At 39.4% G+C, this 22080-nt stretch overlaps 2 protein-coding genes across 3 annotated transcripts in view; both read left to right on the forward strand.

The window, feature by feature from the left end:
* The window catches only part of ddost (dolichyl-diphosphooligosaccharide--protein glycosyltransferase subunit (non-catalytic)), a 5830-nt gene extending 4339 nt beyond the window's left edge, over positions 1-1491 (forward strand). Inside the window, exons 8-11 of the mRNA XM_072696669.1 lie at positions 99-246; positions 471-591; positions 703-809; positions 951-1491. Of these exons, the coding sequence (XP_072552770.1) occupies positions 99-246; positions 471-591; positions 703-809; positions 951-1100 (526 nt within the window). The 3' untranslated portion in view covers positions 1101-1491. The remainder of the gene's footprint in view (positions 1-98; positions 247-470; positions 592-702; positions 810-950) is intronic.
* Positions 1492-2328: 837 nt separating this feature from the next.
* On the forward strand, positions 2329-21761 carry plekhm2 (pleckstrin homology domain containing, family M (with RUN domain) member 2). Of its 2 annotated transcripts, XM_072696995.1 has the most exons (20): positions 2329-3079; positions 4968-5074; positions 5191-5300; positions 6065-6164; positions 6292-6379; positions 6558-6732; positions 7100-7159; positions 8235-8505; positions 9018-9854; positions 9977-10046; positions 10490-10580; positions 11316-11380; positions 11526-11614; positions 11867-11999; positions 13082-13272; positions 13539-13604; positions 17164-17323; positions 17636-17815; positions 18272-18388; positions 19116-21761. In XM_072696995.1, exons 1-20 carry the CDS (start codon positions 3020-3022, stop codon positions 19251-19253), a joined length of 3108 nt encoding a protein of 1035 aa, XP_072553096.1. In that variant the 5' UTR covers positions 2329-3019; the 3' UTR covers positions 19254-21761. The 2 variants fall into 2 exon arrangements, with proteins under 2 accessions (XP_072553096.1, XP_072553097.1); XM_072696996.1 differs by lacking the exon at positions 7100-7159 and having other exon boundaries at positions 2331-3079.
* The last annotated feature ends 319 nt before the right edge of the window (positions 21762-22080 follow it).

The following is a 22080-nucleotide window of genomic DNA, read 5'->3' on the forward strand; positions in this document are numbered from 1 at the left end:
TCAGTGGGCTACTAAATTAGAAATGTAGGTAATATTGTAATGAATGAAAATGGAAGGATATGCAGCTTACACTGATATTCTACAATATTTTTGTTTAGGTACTCCCAGACCGGTAACCAGGAGCTAGCTGAAGCCCTTTCCCGCTGGGTGTTTAAAGAGGCAGGCGTTCTTAGGGTTGGGGCTGTAACCCATCACCCAGTGGGCGAGAGCACTCCCCCTGCTGCTTATACCATCACTGACCTTGTGGTAAGTCCTTTTTTTTTTTTTTTATTACTTGTTTGAAAGTTCTTCTCAGACACATTTCAGGGCTAGATCAGCTCAATGCAGGTCACTTCCCAGATGATTCAGATTATACATACAAGATCATGAAAGCTAAAACAAATTCCTTTCTGGGAATCTGTGGTGAATCTGTGGAGGCAAAAAGTTTTTTAACAGTGCTTGAAAATGCATCACCTCCTCTTTCGTTACAGGAATACAGCGTTGTGATTGAGATGCTGTCTGAGGGCCGCTGGGTGCCTTTTGATGGAGATGACATTCAGCTGGAGTTTGTTAGAATCGACCCCTTCGTCAGGACCTATCTGAAGAAAAACGGTATCCACACTTTTTGATTTTAGACATGGTATCCCTGAAACTGCAAGAACTGTGTACTAAAGATGAAATGTGCAAAAAAATCACAGTTCTGTATTTCTCCTGATTACACAGGAGGCAAATACAGCGTCCAGTTTAAGCTGCCGGACGTGTACGGAGTGTTTCAGTTCAAAGTTGACTACAACAGACTGGGTTACACACATCTTTACTCCTCCACACAGGTAAGCAGGTTTTAATTATTGGGTTGTTCTTGTTTTTATAGGTTGTAGGATTCAAAGTATCTTATTTAAACATGTGCATCATTTCCAAGTGTTGATGTGTTTTGACAGTGTATTTTATTTCTCTTTTTTTTTTACACTCAGGTGTCTGTGCGTCCACTGCAGCACACCCAGTATGAGCGTTTTATTCCCTCTGCTTTCCCCTACTATGCCAGCGTGTTCTCCATGATGGCTGGACTGTTCGTGTTCAGTGTCGTCTTCCTTCACATGAAAGAGAAGGAGAAGTCAGATTAAGTTGGAGACAAGAGAGAAGAGATTTTTTTTTTAAAGAAAAATGTAATGAGATTGGGTTGATCCAGTCTTCTTGCACAAGTCAGTGGGTGAAATCTGAAGTGTGCTGGTGTGGGGTCATTCTCAGAGTCAGTTATGCCACTACAACTTTTAGGCAGCATTTGTTCAAATTCTTTTTATACGATTTCAGGTTTTTTGTTGAACAATTGTCAGAATATTCCACCATTCATTTATTTAAATAAAATGAGAGGTCTGTTTAGGTGAACTTTAAATGCTGTTTTGATTAGAGCCCCATGACATGCAATGCACTGATCTGTTTGTTTGTGAAGCTTGGAAAGATGTTCAAATTCTGTAAAAACACCATTAAAAATGTCCATTCCACCTCTCCTCCAAAGACTCGAGAGCTGTTTTTGGTTACTTGACGAATGTTTAGTTCCGATTTACAGGCATGGTTGTGAAATGCACTGCTTTAGCATATCTGGCAAACTGCAGTCACCATACTCCATACTCAAATTGAATTCAAAAAGTGCAGCTGGAAAATGTAGCTATGTATTTGTTAATGACTGACTTGGAGGCATAGTTTAAGAATAGCCTTACCTTGAAGAATAGTTCAATAAAAACAAATGTACACAATTTTGCCTGGCCCCAAATAAATATAATATAATAAGTAATAAGACAAGAATTGAGCCTTTTTCTCCAAATCTTAATAGAAAAATAGAAAACAATTAATATAAAATAAGATACTACAATATTACACAAATTTCACTGAACAAGATTTTAGGTGCAGGGTTATAGAAAAAGAACTTATCAATCATGATTAAAGAAAAAGGCCCCTATAGGTCCCACTATGCTTAAAGCTGCAACATTAGATTAAAATTATGTCGTAGCTCTACTGTCAAACTAACTGCGCAAAATTAAGCCTGACTGCTTTTAATGGTTAACAGAAAACCTTTGGCATTATTAGCAATTTGGCGTATTTTATATTTTGCGGACGGGACACAGGACTTTTATTTTGAAAAGAGCGTCTCGGCATATGGCCGATATAGCTCCCAGTAATCCAGCTACATAAACAACCATTATCATTTTTAATATTTAATTAAAAATATCAACAAAAACACCACTAACCTGTCTTTCACCTGTCTAGAGGATGTCCTGTTGCGCTGGCAGCTGTTCGGGGTGTGTGTGCTATATCTGAGACTGGGGTCCGGTGCCAGTGGGACATGTGATGTTTTGTCATCCACACTGTTTGATAGAAGCTCAGCCGCCCAGCCGGACAGCTGCAGCCCAGTGCAGCCCAGTGCAGCGCTGCTAATGGCTTTAACAGTTAGTTAGTGAGCTAGCTACGTTTCCATTTACAGTACCAATTTCGTTTATAGTAGTATATAAACTTTTCTTGCACAAAACAAAAAGATTTTACTAGCTAGGACACAAGAACACAAGGACGCCGTGCACACCGCAGTGCTAGTTATCTACTAATGTTTCTGGTGACTTATTTTAGACTGCTACGCTATGCTTTAATGGTTAATGGCAGCTAGTACTAATGTATCTCTAGCTATCTATAATTACTGCCTTATTTACCAGGTACTAGCTCGCTACCTGCTATGCTACCTATAAAGCCGGTGAGCGCTCAGGTGGCAGTGTAAACAATGCCGCCAGGTAAGTTAGACAACTTGTGAAGTCCTGTCGCTAAAACTCGGTTATGCTAAAGAGAGAAAGCAGCTGTTCTGGACAGTCGTGTGCAGGCTACTTGGGCAACTAACAAGCTGGTTAAAGAGGCCGGTAAGGTTACTAGCAAACGGCTTTCACCCTGGAGTTCAAGCCCTTGTGGACTCGGACGTTAGCTAGCTAGCTAGCTTAGCCTGAGCTAGCTCCCCCAAGCACGCATCAGCTGACATCCTTCAGGCGAGCAGGCACAGCCAGCCATGGATCAGCTCAAAGTCAAAGACAGGATCCTTGAAAACATCTCTCTCTCTGTCAAAAAGGTAAGAAGCTTCTACAGAAGTTAACCAGAGTAAAGCAGCAGTGTATTAAAGCTGGTTAACGCGTTCATTAGCTGACAGGAGGGTGAGGGTATTGTAAATATGCGGGCCTGCCGTCTTGGGCAAGACGGAGAAGCGCCCTCTCATCTTGAGAAAAACAATAGGAATGGCCTCTCGGGTTTGTGGTGTTGTTGACATCTTTATCTGTTCATCTGACATCTGTAGCTAGCTGCTGGATAACTGTTTATTTTGTTTTGTTCTCCATGGGTCATTTCTTGCTCATGTAAGATAGCTAGCGCCGATTTGGAGGACACTGGAAGCCGGTTTCTGGACATAGCTAGTTTACGCCTTCAGTCTTTACAGTCGAAAATCCCCTTTAGAGAAGGTTTAGGGTTAATCTTGGATGAAAAAAGCAGTCTGGACTGAGTACAAGCATAGTAAGTTATCTTGGAAGTCTTCAAAATATGCAGCACTGAGCTTTCCCAAGCTGTTTACTGGAGATATCTAGCACCGATCCAGTACCTGGTATCGGTATTGGGACGGTATCAGTGGAAAATGCTGGATTGATTATCGGAGGCCAAAAAAAGTGAATCCAATCCAAACGTGTTACACGTGTGCCCTGAAATAGCTGGCAGTAGTTTGTAGGGGTAGTGTGAGCAATATAGCTAACATACTTTAGGTGCTTGTCTTAAGCGAAGTAAGCGGCCAAGTTAGTGGCTACTTAAATATACAGGGCTGGGCGATATGGTCAAAAATATTATCACGATATGTAGATAAAGACATTTTCACGATACACAGTATTAATTGCAAAACATGTGATTGCAGAAAAAAGCATTGGTTGGGACAGATTCTGTAAAACTTCTATACAAATACTCTCCCATACTGAGTACAGTGATTTTTACTCAAAATATGCTGAATTTCATTCAGTTAAACCAGACTAATCACACTGTTTTAATAAAAGATGCAGTTGATCAGTGTTATTTAAGCACTGACGATATTCTCGATATGCTTAGAAAAACATAGTGTACCACGATGACAAATGTATCTCAATACAGTTAAATATTGCATTGCCCACCTACACTTAAATAACTCAATTAAAGCACAGTCATGTTTTAAAGAGGAAATAAATGTGGATAATAAAGTGGATATTGGCCGATGCATAAGGTGTTAGTAAAAAGTAAAGTCCAATCACAAACTCTGGCCTAGCTGCAAAAACCAAGTATCACATTTTTTTTTTGTCATTTTTTACTTTTTGACATAATGTAAATCTGTTTTTCTTTACATTGATCCATTCATCACAAAATTTGGGCTCAATATATATAAGATATATAAAACTGCTACAAAACTCTTTTTACATTGACCTCCATTGAATGTTAAGAAGGATTTTAACTTCTCCTGCCAGCAACAATATGAAAATGTGAAAATTCAGCATGCCTTGGCCACTCATTTGGTCTGATTGGTGTAGATTGTGCACTTTAGACTGTATTTTGTTCTGCATCTGAAAACTTGGTTTTGGTGGCTTGTTCTTCATTATCTTCTGTTCAAATCTGTGACCAGTTCCTGCCTCGGCTTTCCTCTCAAACATACCAATACTGTAGGTCACACGATTATCAGGTGCTTGGTATTAGCCTAGTAATATTGCTGAAACTCTGTGATGTAAAATTTGCAGGGTCTAATGTTTAATTCAGCATGAAAAGCTGCTCAAATAACATCTGTAATGTATTTATAGTCTTACGGCCCATAAATTGTTGCGCTGCTTATGGCTTTTGGCCAGATTTGACGTAAGTGTAGAGTCTGTGTGCTTAGTAATGTTTGCTTACGTATTAAATGATGTTGCTGCAACATTTTTAACTTTTTAAATCTTGAAACTTTTTTTTTTTAAAACCTGTAGTTGCAGAGTTACTTTGCTGCCTGTGAAGACGAGACCCCAGCCATCCGGAATCATGACCGCGTTCTTCAGCGGTTATGTGAACACCTAGACCACGCTTTGTTATATGGGTAGGTCTATTTGCCGTAGTTCTGCATATGTTTGCTGAGCAGAGAAAACATAATCATTAACGTGAGTGTAAATATGCTTAAACTTATTGTATCTCCCATTTCTTCTTCCATTGAAGACTGCAGGATATCTCTTCGGGTTACTGGGTCCTAGTTTTACACTTTACGCGGCGGGAGGCTGTCCGGCAGATAGATGAACTGCAGCACATTGCAACAAACCTTGGCAGAAGTGAGAGAAGATCCATCAAATCACTATTCATGAATAGTGTTAACTTGTTTTCACTTGTGTTGCAATTTAATAGATGGAGCGTTAATCCTTACCCTTTACTTCCTGATGTTACATTGCAGCGAACGAGACTTTCTTTTCTTCTTTGACTGGAAAAGAAAGTCTGAAACTGAAGACTTTATGTGTAAAATGTAGAACTTTCATCTGATCACATGCCTTCCTGTTGATGTCAGTACTTTTTTTCACACATGCATCACATGTTTTGGTATTGGTATCTGCAGCACTCTCGAAGTGTGTGTAATTTAGTATTTATAAACAACAACCAAAAAAAAAATCTATGTGAAGTTACAATTCCCTTTTTAATGTATGCAATTCTAAAATATAATGGTTACTATAACGTACTGCATGCAGTAATAGAATCTAAAGTGTGTGTGTGTGTGTGTGTGTGTGTGTGTGTATATATGTGTGTATATATATATATATATATATATATATATATATATATATATATATATATATATATATATATATATATATATATACACACACACACTTTATTATGGAAGTTTGAACTATAAATATTTCACTAGGTATACAAACAATGTTAGCATTTGATCAGTTTATTTATTATTAATATCAAAGTAGAACCTTATAATTTGTTATTAGTATTTTGTTTGTCTATTTTCACATTTAAAAGGAAAAGAGGACAACTAGGTTAAAGTTTTGTATCTATGAGTGACCTAAAAATATTTCCTTTTGCTTCATAGGCCGAGCCTGGCTGTACCTAGCACTCAGTGAAAGTTCCTTAGAAAGCTACCTTCGTCTTTTCCAGGAGAATCAAGCCCTTCTTCAGAAATACTATTTCAAGTGAGTGAGATGTACAGTATTTTTGAGGTGTGGTCCATCTGCCACCAGTGCTTTGCGTCTGTTCCAGCAACAATGAACATATTGACAAAAGAAGAACTTAATGTAATGTGTGTTCCTTATTTTTCAGAAACGCACTGGTTTGCAGTCATGACCACCTCACTCTGTTCCTTACACTCGTTTCTGGGCTGGAGTTCATCCGCTTTGACCTTGAACTGGTATGACTTCTGCCAGCTGTAAAATTAGATTGGTGGATCCACCCTCCTTTTATAATATGTTTGTGTAAAAAGTAGCCTATCGAATTTAGAAGTGTGTGTTTATCTGCTGTTGTGCATGGAGGATTTGTGTGTCTCTCCAACTTCTCATTCATTTCTGTATTCCTCTAACTGCTGCTAGGACGTCCCGTACCTGGATGTGGCACCTTACATGCCGGAGTACTACAAACCCCAGAATCTCTTGGATTTTGAGGAGAGGTTGCCCAGTTCTGATAGCCTGTCCCTGCACTCTTTCACATCCCTCACCTCCACTAACCTAGAATGGGATGACAGTGCCATTGCCCCCTCAAGTGAAGGTAAGGTGTTCCTCTTCTTTGCTGTCTCCTTAGTCTTTTATCCCTCTCTGTTTTTCTCTTTTATTATTGTAATAGTTTTTTTTTTTCTTTTACCACTCCTACACATCTTTTTCTGTTAATGCAGATACTTTTACAGACAGGTATGATATATTCAGCTTAGTCTAAAGGTTATATAGTTAACATATGGTTCACTGTATGTTATCATTTTAATTACACTGTCCACAGCTCATCATTTCAGTTCATTGTGTGTATCTCATAGCCAGTATTCATCACACTTTTCTTTTGCTTCCTCTCTCTTTTTTTCCCTCCTTTCTCCATCTCATCATTCTTTCCTGTCTAATGTTGAGTCTTATCCCTCCTTTTTTAGATTATGATTTCGGTGACATCTTCCCTGTGTTGCAGTCAATGCCAAGTGCAGACTGGGAAGGTGGGACATGGTTATTATCCCCCACCCTAACCTAACTCCACTCAGCTGTGTTCCCCCACTCAGCATTACTCACAGCATCATGCATGCCCATTTTCCCATGAGTTCAAACAAAGAGAGTGTAGCTTCTTACTGTCCTTGATTTAAATATGCCACAGTTGTGTAAGTTAGACCGGGTGTTTTCAAGTGTTAGTTTAACAAACACGGCATAAAGCTGTAAAGATTATTCAGTACTGTCCAATTATATATAACATGGCCTATATTTTTAGTATAAAACTTGCCAGTGACTGTTTTGAAAGCAGTTATTAATACTTTCTAAAGCGTCCTGCCAAGATCAGTAGCGCAGTAATTGTATTATAGTACTACTGTGTCAATTCTTAAGTAATGCCGGGACATGACATAAATGGGTTGTTTATAGATAGTTGCTGAAAAATGCATGTATACAGAGGTTGAGTATATGCCTATATATGTATATGTATATACAGAGTTGACTATATGCCTGAACAGAATTAAGTCATTTAGAGTGTTTGTACAGTATGTTGTACTAAACCTTACTGCAAAGCCTTTTTTAGCTAAATCTCACTTTGTCTGGTGCCTGCTTTACCTCCCTCTTATAGCGGCTCTGTGTGTGGCAGTTGATGTGCGTATCCGTGGCCTGGGTTGAACCAACTAACAAATAAAAAAATCTAATTCATTGGGCAACATTATGCCATTTTCTTTATTTATTTTTATGTTTTCTCATCTGACCATCAAATGACCATTGATGACCATCAAAGTAATGAAACACAGACTAAATTGTATCAACTTCTCCTTTGCAGTGTGGTAAACAAGAATGTGATGGGAAGCTGTTGCAGTGTGGTTGAAGCCAGGCCTATGCCCTTTTTATTTAAAAGGTTCTGTCTGTCTGTCTGTCTGTCTGTCTGGGTATGTGTGTCTGTCTGTGCGTGGAATTGTGCCCTGACCGATGCAACCGCAAGCCCCATTGCTGCTGGCGAAGATATTTGTTTTGCTTGTCCTCTTCTCCTTTTTAGAGAATCTCTGTAACATGTTTTTTTTCTTTCCTTCCCTTTACTGGCAGAAGGTGACCTGACTGACCCGGTCAGTGGGCCTCGCTCCTCAGCGTCCGACCCCCAGACGGTGGTCAGTGACTCTGTGGTGATCAGGGCTGCACCACCACCGGTCAGGAGCACGTCTTTGTCCCGCAGCCCCACGTTTCGGCACAACCCATTTAACGAGGACTCTGACACTAACACGTCAGCCGATGTGACTCCAGTGCACACAGCCAGTCGCCATGATGTGACCACTGGGGAAGACACGGAGAGTACCAGCACGGAGCTGGAGGTCATCAGGTGAGTACACAATGCCTGCAGAACTGAACCTTACAGTAGTTTATAGATAGTTCAAAAAGTGAAGAGTCTTTATTTGGTGATGTTTTAGGCACCTGTGCACAATACCTAAAACTACTTACCTGAATGAGAGTGTTTTTGCTTTTTTTCCCAGCACATGGATGTATTTAATTCCATCACCAGTGTGCTTGATTTAACATTATTTAAGTCATTATTTAAGTAATTTTCCAAACCAGGTGTAGGAAAGGAGATCAAGAGAGCTTTGGAGATGTTTTAATGAACACAGTGTTGTAAAACCTTTTATATTTTACTGGAGCCTAAAATGTTTGTACAGTACTGTGTGTGTATATATGTTCCATATTTCCCTTTCATATGTTAAAGTATTATTATTGGATAGTTGATAATGCTTCATACATCCATTAGAGTGGCCATTTAATGCCTTTATAAATAAGTAATTTCAAAATAATTTAGAGACAGTTTTCTCACTGACTGTGGCATGTTTCGCTTTCCATTAGGATGGCCAGAAAAAAGAAGCCAGATAAGAAGCGACGGGGCAAGGGATCAACGGACTCTGCAAGGAGCGGCCACAACATGGTTTCTCCTGACCTAGTAGAAACGGAAGAATCCCTTCGAATCACGTGTGAGAAGGCTAATGCAGAGGATGTTCCTACTGGAAGCAGCTGGAGCCCCCTAAATGGACTGGACGGCCCGGCACGTGACCCTGCGCGAACGGTCACAGAGGACGGGGAGAATGAGGAGGCTGAGGCTCTGCTGCGGCTTCCGGAAATGACGGACACTTCCATGGACAGCGTGGGTCAGCCTCTCCGAGATGTAGTGGACAGGTTGAACGGGGCTCTAGATGGAAAGAGCTGGGAGCAACGAGAGGAAGATGAAGAGGACGAAGAGGAGGCACAGGATGGTATGACTGTAGTTAACCCTGCAGCAGCTCCTCTTCAGCATCAGTCCTTTCGTGAAGATGCAGGAGGTGAGCCTCCAGACCCAAACTGCCAGTTGCAGCCTTTGGCCCCGAGCTCCAAGTTCCTGGAGGCCGCTGCACCTCCTGCAGACTTCTACTGCTTTACCCCCCACAGTCCAGAGCCTTCTGCCCAGAGTGGTAGCCACCATGACTTTGCAGGGCATGGCCAGTCGCAGGCTGTATCTGGTGGCTATGAAGATGAGAGAGAAGGAGAAGCAGCATCAGCAAAGCAGGATGCCTCCTCCCTCCTCCTAGAGGGGAAAGAGAGGAAAGATGCTGGTGAGGTGATTCAGCAGAATGGCTCCGCTCACAGTAAAGCTGAAGAAGAGGGAGGTGGAGCCAGTCCAACAGAAAATTCCCATCCAGCAGAGTTTAGGTCAGAGTAAATTCGGTGGCTTTCTTTTACAGTCAGTGCAGACTGGCCTGGACTGAATGTTGATGAATGTATTTACAGGAAATTAACTGTTTTTTTTTGTTTGTTTTTTTTTTTCCCCCCAGGGTAGATAACAATCATTTGCTACTTCTTATGATCCATGTCTTCAGAGAGAATGAGGAGCAGCTCTTTAAGGTGCACCTTGAACTCTTACCGTAATCTTTTTCTGATTGAATAGGTTTGATTGATGATAAATTTCCACAATTCTTCTTTTGTTCCAAATCAGGAAAAAACATGTTTGGTGTCTAAGGCGATAAATTTATCTCACTGTAGCTTTACGATTGCCACTACTGCTGTTTTACCACTGCAGTGTACTATTGTCCAGTTTTATTGATCACATTGCAATACAGTGTCAGGAACAATATCCTCTATCATAAAACTCAAGACACAAGACCTGTAGCACAAAACTTAGTGTGCTGTGCACACTAAATCTGGTTTGGCTTATAGACTATGTGTAGGGTGAGAAAGAAACTGGATGTATTAGATGTCTTGTAGAAGTCACAGCAATAGCATTTTGTAAACAAAAACATATTGAGCGATGTGCCTTTACATATTGACCTTTCTGTTTTGTTCACCAGATGGCGAGGATGAGTACGGGCCACATGGAGGGTGATCTGCAGCCACTCTATCTGCTGCTGACAGACTGTTATATTTATCTGTTGCGGAAAGGTGAGTCTACTGTAATGACGTAATGCATCTAATCATCATATGTACAGTCATGTGAAGATAATGATTAGAAATGCAATTTTTCTTGTAAAGAAGAAGTTAGGACACCCTATGATCCAGTAGCTGGTATTTTCCCCATTGGCTGGAATAACCTCCATAAGATGTTTTCTATTATTATCTACCTGTCTTTGGCTGAGGTTTTACCTCTCCTCCAAGCAGAATTCTTTTACTTGTATGATGTTTGGGGTTTTTTCCATGCAAGTCACCTTACGACTTTGGCGGGGACATGCGAAAAGAAGGATTAATTGTAACGTTTTGGGTCATTGTAATGTTGCGTGGTCCACCTCGGTCTCAGCTTTAGTTTTTGGAAAGATGGTATCACATTTTCCTTAAGCATCCTCCTGATACAATAAAGTATTTATAGTGCATGCTATGATTGAGAGCTTGCTAGGCCCTGCTGCAGCAAATCCATCCTAAACCATCACATTCTCACCTCAGTGCTTCACAGTTGCTATGAAGGTCTTGTGCTTAAATGCTGTGTTTGGTTTGTGCCGAACATGTCTTCTGTTTGTATGGATTCATCTATCCAAAGCACATTGTTCCAGAAGTCTTAGTCTTTTTCTACGTGTTTCCTTAGTCTTGCCATGGTGGCTGGGGTGTCCTAATTTTTCACATGCTGTATATTTCACCATATATTGCTGCATTTATGCCTGTGATTTGTGTGCAATTGTTTTTTAGGGGCAGCAGAAAAGCCATATACTGTAGAGGAAGCTGTGTCTTACAGTGAGCTGGATTACGTATCTGTGAGTGAATAACTGTCTGTGCTTTATTTCTCTTGAAGCTAGCTGTGCTAGCTAGCTCTGTATGTCACCTCACCCATGACCTTGATGCATTGGCAGTGAGTACTTCATCATAGATAAAGCATATTGTAATCTGTTTGTTCCTTAGGTGGGTTTGGACCAGCAGACAGTCACTCTGGTATGCACCAACCGAAGAAGACAGTTCCTGCTGGATACTGCAGATTGTTCGCTCACTGTGTGAGTCTGCATTGTTCTTTATACTTTCACTTCTGCCTGGATTTCAGTGCATTGTTGTTGCAGCTCAGACCAGAAAGAAAGAGGGTATGATGTAAATGTGTAATGAAGATATCTTCTCTTTTGGTCTGAATCCAGATAATTAACTGCTGCTGTTCATTTAAATGGGAAACTAAAACTGATGACTGATCTACTTGAAGGGGTCTTGTGATGAGTTACCCTCTCCTCCTCTCCCCTCTCCTCTCTGTGCTATAGCTGGTTTCTCAGTGTGCTGAAGTCAGCCATGATAAATGGCTGTAGGGAGCCGCCTTACCCTGCTTTTCTGACTGATGCCACTATGGAGAAACTGGCCCTCACTAAGTTTGTGTGTCAGGAGTCTCACTGTGAGGTATGTGGAACACATCAGCTTGCTGTAATCATTGAGGTCATTGGGTTTGAATGTTACAGTAATTAATGATGAAGAGCGAGGGTGCAAACACATGTCTTTAACTTCATTAGAGCCCAACAGACCGTCTCTATTTTTGCTGTATTCCTGCTCCCAATACACATAAACCAAGTAATTCAGAGCAATTTATTAATCTCATTAAAGGGGAATTGTACCCAGTCTAAGTGTTTTGCACAGTTAATCTAGGTCAACCAGATTGGTCTGATTTGAAGGAAACCAGAGGTCCTGACACAGTAACGTTTTTGGATGATATATTGTCTCAAAAATAAATGATGTTACTGTAATTTTAAGATCATTTTAAGACACTGATATAATAATAATAATATAATACATTTAAATTATAGTAATAATTTAAGGAGCAGTGAAATGTCAATTAAACATTGGGTTCTAAATAATTGTCCTAAATAATTAAAACCTAAATAAAAAAACATGGTCAAAATACTGGCTGATTCAATTTAATGGCCTCATCTCGCTAAATAATCACAATGGAGGTCAGCAAAATTAATATTAAGGTCTTTGTGATGGTGTAATTATTGTGACCGTCCTAGTCATGATTTTTGAAGTACAAAACAATTTCATTTGCTATACAAAATGACCAGTGAATGCATATCTTGTGGTGTTGAATATAGCTTAATACTAAAAACTCTCAAGGGGGAAAACCTTCTTTAGGTATTATTATGAATTTGTCTGCAAGAATCTCTCTGATATTTCTAAATGATAAAAAGTATACTAGGCCAAAACCTGGTCAGAAAACTATCATAAAACAATGTATCCCATATTAGTGCATTCATAACAATTTTAGTCAATACCATTATTTGAGGTATTCTTTTTAGTAAGTATTAAATGCACCAGGCAGTTGGTTTCCATCACCACTGTTGTGAACAGACAGATTCTAAACCTATAAATGTCTTTACACCTCTCATAAAAAGACTGAATGAATCTTTTATATGTATTATTAAGAGCACGTTTTGGTGTTCATGTCTTCTGATTCCTACACTGGAGATGTGCTATATGAATGTGTGCAGGTGTCGGAGGTCAGTATTCGGCTATATTCCCTGGTTCACTGGGAGGACCCTATGGACTTGTCGTTGGTCTCCCCCACCTCTCCATCAGGCTCAGGAATGTCAAACAGCACCAAGGAAGGTGCTCTTCTGTATCGTGCAGGGACTTCATACTTGGGGAAGGAGCTGTGGAAGAGCTGTTACCTTGTGCTCAGGTACAGGAGGTGGTGCCTAGATGTCAATATGATGTTTATTATAAAATGTGCAGATATAGATGTCTTCTTTTTTTTTTAATAAGACACATATAGTATGTGTGTGTGTGTGGGGGGGTGTAGCATCCTTTTAGAGTCATTTTTAAATGCGTTTGTCACTTTTAGCAAAATGGGTAAACAGCTAATATTCTCTCACTCTATTCATATTTTGGTCATGCTCTGCATGTAATTGTTTCATATACACCCTACATTTCTGTTTATTTCTGCAGCAATTGTATCCTCTACCAGTATGCTGAGAGGAATGATGTTACTCCATTGATGTCGATTACTATGGGGTAAGCGCTGGTTCTTGTTTTAAAAAGCCTTTTTTTACTTAATAAGCATGAATGTTTGAATGTTTGGGCTAATTTACCTATAAAAGTGAAATTGATCATTTTATTACACAAGAGATACATTTGAGATGTTAAAAAACTAAGTAATCCCAAAATCAGACGGAATAATTTGCTGTTGGTTTTTTTTTGTGTTTGGTGCTGGGCGGTATGACTTTTCATTCAGTATACCGTTTAAAAAGTCCATTCAACATAAAAGCACAGACTGAAATTCAGCACTGCATTATTCAATGCATCACAAACGCTTAGCACTTATGTGTTGCTAGAAACAGTAGGCTTACACACACACACACACACACACACACACACACACACACACACACGCTCCCCAAGGACCCCCGGACAGTTTTCATGTCTGCCTGATTTAAAATAAACCCACGCTCTACTCGGTGGACTCGCAGTTACTAAGGAGATTATCCCATCCCTACTGTAAACTAACTCCAGATTGCAGTCTTCAGAGGCCAACTCTTCACCAGCAACCCCGTGACCCACTCAGTCACAGCCTAGTTGTACACAAACATCCCCAAATTTCAGTGTTCATAACATTTAAAAGATGTGTTGTAAAGAAACTGTATTAATGACATGTTTATCTATTTGTTGTTTAGTTTTTTTTTTTTTTACACAGTATAAGTATTTGATTTACTCTTCAGTTGTTAAATGTTTATTTGTAGTAAAGTAAGCCACTGTAAACTTACAAAAGCAGGCTTACTGTTTTATTAAAACAGTCAATTCATTAGTCAATTTTCAGTACGTTTAAATATATTGTGGATTATTGCCATATACCCCTCATTACTAGGAGAAATAAGAGAATTGTGATTGATCAACAAGCATTTTAATAGCTTGCTTAAACAACTTTTATTTTTATAAATTGAAATAAAATGTTATTTAGGTAATTTGTTTCATCCATGCCAATTTCTTTATATATTGTCATTTTGTGAGGCCATGTAAACCTTATAGTACACCTTTTTTTTCAGATTTTTTTTTGGGGGGGCCATACCACACAGCCCTAGTAGTAGTTTGGTTTAGATGCATGTTGTTTTAACTTAATTATGATAGGACCATAAGAACACATTTTCTCACCACTAATATACCTCATGTTCGAGTTTATTATAATATGAAACAAGACACTTCATAGCAATCCTGCTGGTATTTAGGTGGTTTGTATGACGTTAAATCCACCTTTTATATTGGTTTTAATGGTGAAATGATCCGTTACTTGGTCTTTTGTCAAGTTGCATGCATCTGAGCTGTGATGTACCAATCACTAGCTCAACGAATGTGGTGTTGAAATCAACCGTCTTTGTCATAGTTGTGTTTTCATAGTTGCCCCTCTCCCTGCTCCTTCACCCAGCTCTGCCACATTCCTCCTCTCTCTAATGTAAAGTACTTTTGTGACTGATTGTATGTAACTCCTGTGTTTTGTTTTTTGACTCAGTTCTGGTTTGCTGTTCGTTGCTCTTTTTGGTAAACGTCACTGTGCAGTTGAGTTTGAGTTCTTTATATATTTGAAAATATTCAGTTCCTTAAATTGAGTATTTTAAGTTGTCAGTTGACATACAGTGGGGAAAAAAGTATTTAGTCAGTCACCAAAAGTTCTCCCACTTAAAAAAAATGAGAGGCCTGTAATTGACATCATAGGTAGACCTCAACTATGAGAGACAAAATGTGTAAAAAAAAAAATAAAAAAAATCACATTGTAGAATTTTTAAAGAATTTATTTGCAAATAATGGTGGAAAATAAGTATTTGGTCAATAACAAAAGTTCATCTCAATACTTTGTTATATATCCTTTGTTGGCAATGACAGAGGTCAAACGTTTTCTGTAAGTCTTCACAAGGTTGACACACACAGTTGCTGGTATGTTGGCCCATTCCTCCATGCAGATCTCCTCTAGAGCAGTGATGTTTTGGGGCTGTCGGCGGGCAACACAGATCTTCAACTCCCTCCAAAGGTTTTCTATGGGGTTGAGATCTAGAGACTGGCTAGGCCACTCCAGGACCTTAAAATGCTTCTTACGAAGCCACTCCTTTGTTGCCCTGGCAGTGTGCTTGGGATCATTGTCATGCTGAAAGACCCAGCCACGTTTCATCTTCAATGCCCTTGCTGATGGAAGGAGGTTTGCACTCAAAATCTCACAATACATGGCCCCATTCCTTCTTTCATGTACACAGACCAGTCGTCCTAGTCCCTTTGCAGAGAAACAGCCCCAAAGCATGATGTTGCCACCCCCATGCTTCACAGTTGGTATGGTGTTCTTTGGATGCAACTCAGCATTCACTCTCCTTCAAATACAGAGAGTTGTGTTTGTACCAAACAGTTCTACTTTGGTTTCATCTGATCATAAGATATTCTCCCAAAACTCTTCCGGAACATCCAAATGCTCTCTAGCAAACTTCAGATGTGCTCGGATATGTACTGACTTAAGCAGGGGAACATTACTGGCACTGCAAGATCTGAGTCCCTGGCGGCGTAGTGTGTTACTGACTGTAGCCTTTGTAACATTGGTCCCAGCTTTCTGCAGGTCATTCACTAGGTCCCCCCATGTGGTTCTGGGATTTTTGCTCACTGTTCTTGTGATCATTTTGACCCCACGGGCTGAGATCTTGCGTGGAGCCCCTGATCGAGGGAGATTAGCAGTGGTCTTGTAGGTCTCCCATTTTCTGATTATTGCTCCCACAGTAGATTTTTTTCACACCAAGCTGCTTGCCTATTGCAGATTCAGTCTTCCCAGCCTGGTGCAGGTCTACAATTTTGTTTCTGGGGTCCTTCGACAGCTCTTTGGTCTTCACCATAGTGGAGTTTGGAGTGTGACTGTTTAAGGTTGTGGGCAGGTGTCTTTTATACTGTTAACGAGTTCAAACAGGTGCCATTAATACAGGTAATGAGTGGAGGACAGAGAAGCCTCTTAAAGAAGAAGTTACAGGTCTGTGACAGCCAGAAATCTTGCTTGTTTGTAGGTGACCAAATACTTATTTTCCACCATTATTTGCAAATAAATTCTTTAAAAAGCAGACAATGTGATTTTTTTTTTAGAATTTTTTTTTCTCATAGTTGAGGTCTACCTATGATGTCAATTACAGGCCTCTCTCATTTTTATAAGTGGGAGAACTTGCACAATTGGTGACACAATTGGTAAATACTTTTTCCCCCACTGTATATAAATAGTAAATATGTGACTTTTGTTGTGGCCAAAATGCTCATATAGCCTGTTTACCACCCTGTTATTATTCATTTTTTTGGCAAGATAAAGAGATTGTCGCCAGATTAGCATTTAGCCTAACTAAAGTGGCTTCCCCAGCTTTGGCTTTCAGTGCAGTGTGAGACAGCAGTGTTTGAGGTTCATGGTATGTCAGGTCCATAAACTGAACTCTTCCAATTATTCAACTGTGCCTAGGAATATACAGTTTGATATTCTAATTTATTTCCCTCCTAAATTGTTAAATAGCTACTGCATCCAGTTGCTGCATCATGTATCTTACACTTTCTTTTGTGTGTGTGTTTCAAGGGGTGAGCACTGTGGAGGCTGCAGGCGCTCAAATAGCACAGAGAGGCCACATGCGTTTCAGGTGATTCTAACAGCACGCCCCCCTCTGGAGTTGAGTGCTGAGAATGAGCTAGACATGGCAGATTGGATGCAGCTTATCTGTCAAGCTGTGTCTAAAGGGGTAAGTTCGACCTTGGCAGTATAATTACTGTATAGCACAAAACACAACTTTTAATTAAAGTGTGAATACCACTGTGTACTTTCCAGCTTTGGCAGTATACGTTTTCCTCAGCACGCTTGACAGTATATGTTTATTTATTCAAACCAGACTTAAGCAGCTGTCTGTCCTCCTACACTATTTGCATTTTGAACAAAAGGCTCTTTGTATGCTTTGCCCAGCAAAGCTGGATCGTCAGTTATAGACTTGTTTATTCAGCATGTTTTGGTGCTTCTTGTTTATGCTTGCTTGTTTCTTGATCTTTTTATTCCTCAGGTGATTCCACAGGGAGTAGCACCCACGCCTTGTATCCCATGCTGCCTTGTTCTTACAGACAAGAAACTGTTGACATGTCATCAGGATTGTCAGACCAGTTTTTTCCGTTCGCTTGGTGGCGCTGATATCAGTGACGTCACGGCAATTTGCCTTGAGGAGGATAAAGAATATTGTGTCCTTGTAAGTGCAAACAACCTTTCGCACCTTCTGCTTACCAAGGCATTTCGAGGTGCTACAGTTGTTAAGAAACGAAAAGTCACTACAGCAGTAAATCCTAATAAATCAAACAGTTACTGGTGGTGTTTCAGCTTTTACATTTGTTTTAGCTTAAAACTTGTTGCGATTTGCTCAGATAATAGTACATGGTCATTATTAAGCTCAGCAGGGAGAAGCTCACTAGTTGTTATTCAGAAGAGAAGAATGATGCTAGACTACTTTGCTAAAATGTCTGCACTTTATTACTTTGTTTTTCATTTTGCATGTATAACCATCTGCAAATAAGTCTGCATTGATGGAGGTTTATCATGTATATATGAAAAATATCAGATTTCTGATTAAAATTCCCATGTCGATGCTAAACTCTTAACATTAAACGCTGTCTTGTGTCCTTTCACCCATCCACCTTTGTTTCCATAGGAGTTTGCAGCCGACCGGGCTCATTTCCTCCCTCCTTGGGTCATCTATTTTAGTGGTTGTGGGGAGAGGGATCGGCTCTTGGAGGAACTTGATATTGTGTGGACCGCTGTTTTCCAGGTAAGACCCAACAACCCAAACGTGTAAAGGACTTCTCATCAACTAATGCTGGCATCTTTAACTTCAGAATGGTCAATGTCAGCCTGACAATGACCCAAGTTTTAATACATGTAGAGGTTGAAGTTAGACCAATGTGAAGACAAAAATGCTTTTATCTCTGAGTCAATGTAAGTTTATTCCAAGTCATTTAGAGCATTTCTGTTGGTCTATTCATCCAGAATTACAGAGTGTACAGAGCAGCTACAGGGTTCAAACCATGGAGAAAACTAAAAATGGACAAAATGGAGATACATGTTCCTCATTGGACAGCAGCGTTATATTAGACATTTTATCATTAATACTGTACAGACTTCTGTTCACTGGTTATCTGTATAATGCAAAATTGATATTAAGATTCTATTGATGGTTTTTAAAGTGCTAAATTGCATCTCTCTGACCTACATCCAGACTTCCTGAGCCCATATTCAACCTCATGGTTTAAAATACTTGTCTGTTGCTGCTAGCCACTCAATTCAAATTTAAAGGTGTCCGCTCTTTCTCTGTAGCTGCCCCAGAACTGTGCGTACCATAGGTGATGTTTTTAAGTCCAACTTAAAAACTTATAGTTTTTAGTGTTATGTCCAGGTAATTATTTGTTTTAATCTAATTTTACTTCAATTTTACTAATGACCTGGTTGAACTAAATGCTTTATAATTAGGTTTTTTCTCTTTTTTTCTCATGACTCAGGTGTGTCTACCTCGTAAGACTGTGTCAGACGTGTCAGTACAAAAAAGGTGCAGGGAGGCGCTGGAGCTAATGAGGAGTGCCTGGCAGAGGAGTGACAGCCTGCACAGAGGCAGGTCCCAGAGAGAGCCCTGGTGCTGAGAGCCTGTCGCTCCCTCTGAAGAAGCAGAGGAAGCAAGGGCCTTCAGTAATTGTCCTGATATTAATGTAGGTACGAACCGCAGGCTGTGTGTTTGGGAGGAGCAGACTTTGCTCAACATATTGACAAATCCACAAGGAGGATTGAAATCAAATAGGAACGTTTGGGAGCATGGGGGAAAACCTTTATTACATTGTGCTAATTCTAAGGTGTAAATTTGTTTACACTTGCCTTGCCTTGTACAGACATTTAAGGACTTATGATACACTAAAACAGATGAAAAAAAAACAGAATAACACACACTGCACTGTCAACAATGTGCACAAAGTTACTGGCTCGAAAGAGAAAAATTCCAAAACCTCCATTACAAATGTACAGGATGTGTACAGTATAAATACACCCTTATTGAATGCCTAGATTGTTAATATTATTATTATTATTACTATTATGTACCTGTCTTTCTATTGATGAATACCTCACTAAAACCCTTATTGTGTATGCAGAGGCACTTGTTGCTGATGGACTTTAATGGAAGGTTTACTGTACTGACTGTTACTGCAACATTTTGACCCAATATGGCTCCTCTTCAGTTTTGTTTTAAGTTGTTTTCTGGCTGCTACAAGAAGATAACTGTTATTGAGGCTGAATGGATGAGTTAAGCTAGCTTGGAAAAATTATCCTGCACAGAGATAAAGAGCAGAGAGACAGAGCAGTTTATAGACTAAAGATGAGATTTGCAAGATTGCACAAAAACTTTTTGTTTGTTTTTTTTTTAAGTTAAGCTATACTGATTTCACTAATCTGACACATTTGATATCTATGGCAGAACGTCCATTATAATCAGACAGTTTGTAAGTTGTCTGACTGTCTGAATCTGTTGTTTTTAACACTATTTTTCAGCTGGTCATGGTATTCATCTGGATGCATACAACATAGTGCAAAAACATAAAATGTTCTGTATTTTAGAGTCCTTGGTCTTAAAACACTCCCCTTAAAGTCCCCTTAACTGATTTTAGTAATGCTGTAATCATTCACCCATCTTCAGTGTATTGGCATTAATGGAAAAACAACAATGTGAAGATTCTTTGCAGTAGTGCATACCTTTTTTATTTTTATTATAATGTTTTATTGTATTAAATTTTTATTTTACCTTCTTTTAGCCATTGCCATGTAGACACATCTTTTTGTTGTAAAGAGGAGCCAATCATATTATTTATATTTTTTTCTCGTTTCTGTTTCTGCCTTTGACACAACCAACAAATGGCATTCTAACAAACCCAGAACAATTCCTGTACTTAAGTCCAGCATTTTAGCATTAATCCCAAAATCAATGAACCTGCTTTTATGAACGGCGGATGTTCTTCTGCTATGAATGATGGTCATGTTGTGGAGGCCTTCTGTTTTATATATGTGGAATGAATGGCCTATGTTGGGCCACAGTGTACTGCTTGATTTTGCACTTGAAGACATGATGGTAAACTCTACACTACACAAGATAGAGGTGCTTCAAGGGATTGTTTGAGCATCGCCATAGAAGAACCACTGTTGGTTCCATAAATAACCATGTTTGGAATGGAGATGTGTGTGCGTATGAAGAGCATTTACATCAAGTGAAGGTTCATTGGACCTTTTAAAAGGGTCTTCACACACCCACATCTCTATTACAAACATGGCTCTTTATGGAACCCGAAGTGGTTCATCTATGGTGTCGCTAAATGAACCAGTTGCAGCCCCTTTATTTTTAAGAGTGTACATGCATACAGTATCTGTCTCAGCATTATCTCTTCATACTGATGGTATATCGATCTACTTGTTTTGTTGTTTTGATAGTTTTCAGCTTATCGTACCGTAAGAACAGTGTTTTGTTTTCCTTGAGTATGATGGTTTTTTTTTTTTTTTTTTTTTGAAAACATTGATTGTATTTTTTTAGCCTTTTCTTTTCTCCAAAGCGTAACCATTCCGTGATTCTAGCTAACGGTTAGAAGGGGTACACGCTGTAGTCAAAAGTTGAGTGGTATAAGAGCGAGTTTACTTGGGCACATGTTCTAGGATGTTTGCCAGGCTGTTATGACTCGATGTGATGGAAGCTGCAGAATCTCAGGTTTGTTAAAGTTTGTGAACCATGATGGGTCTGTGTATCTGGACATTGCTGGGCAATGGTGGATTGATTAACAATTGGCACATTTGAAAATTGTACGGAAGCATTTACGTGTGTGTGTGTGTGTGTGTGTGTGTGTGTGTGTGTGTGTGTGTGTGTGTGTGTGTGTGTGTGTGTGTGTGTGTGTGTGTGTGTGTGTGTGTGTGTGTGTGTGTGTTACATACAGTTGGTTTTGTATTTTAGTTGCTTTTTTTTTATTTCTCTCCTATAATGTCAAAATGTAAATAATGCAGTCTAATACCTTCTCCTCCCTGAATTACTGCATGTGCTGACTTTTTTTCTTTTTAATGTTTAATAAATTTTTTGTTGTTTGTTTTGTTTGTAAATAGGAAATAAACAAATCTCAAATATATCTACAGTCTTGTAATTGGAATTGACATGTTTAATATTTGTATTTTTGTCAGACACAGCCTTAATTATTTCCCTGCTGTGAGGTTTCTCAACTTAGTATCTGTTTGAGTCAAAGCCTGAACAAAGCCTGAAGAGAGACATTTTCTACTGCAACACTGAGCTACTTCTTAATAAGTGCAGAGAAAGCTTACCATCAGTGTTTCACAGCTACCAACCAGCTGAAACCTGTATTCAATCCTGAGCAAAGCCAGGTAAGTTTTTTTAAATGGCACATTCATACATTCACCCAATTCAATGTGTTTTATATTGAAATAAAAGCA

Source organism: Salminus brasiliensis, chromosome 14 (genome assembly GCF_030463535.1).
Source record: "Salminus brasiliensis chromosome 14, fSalBra1.hap2, whole genome shotgun sequence".
In the NCBI taxonomy this organism is placed as follows: domain Eukaryota; kingdom Metazoa; phylum Chordata; class Actinopteri; order Characiformes; family Bryconidae; genus Salminus; species Salminus brasiliensis.

What these genes read in the sequence shown, in the direction of transcription:
- plekhm2 (XM_072696995.1), top strand. Translation starts at nt 3,020, where the DNA reads ATGGATCAGCTCAAAGTCAAAGACAGGATCCTTGAAAACATCTCTCTC. An exon ending in GACCACGCTTTGTTATATGG is followed by an intron (nt 5,075 to 5,190) that starts GTAGGTCTATTT and finishes CTTCCATTGAAG; the next exon opens with ACTGCAGGATATCTCTTCGG. An exon ending in ACGGAGCTGGAGGTCATCAG is followed by an intron (nt 8,506 to 9,017) that starts GTGAGTACACAA and finishes GCTTTCCATTAG; the next exon opens with GATGGCCAGAAAAAAGAAGC.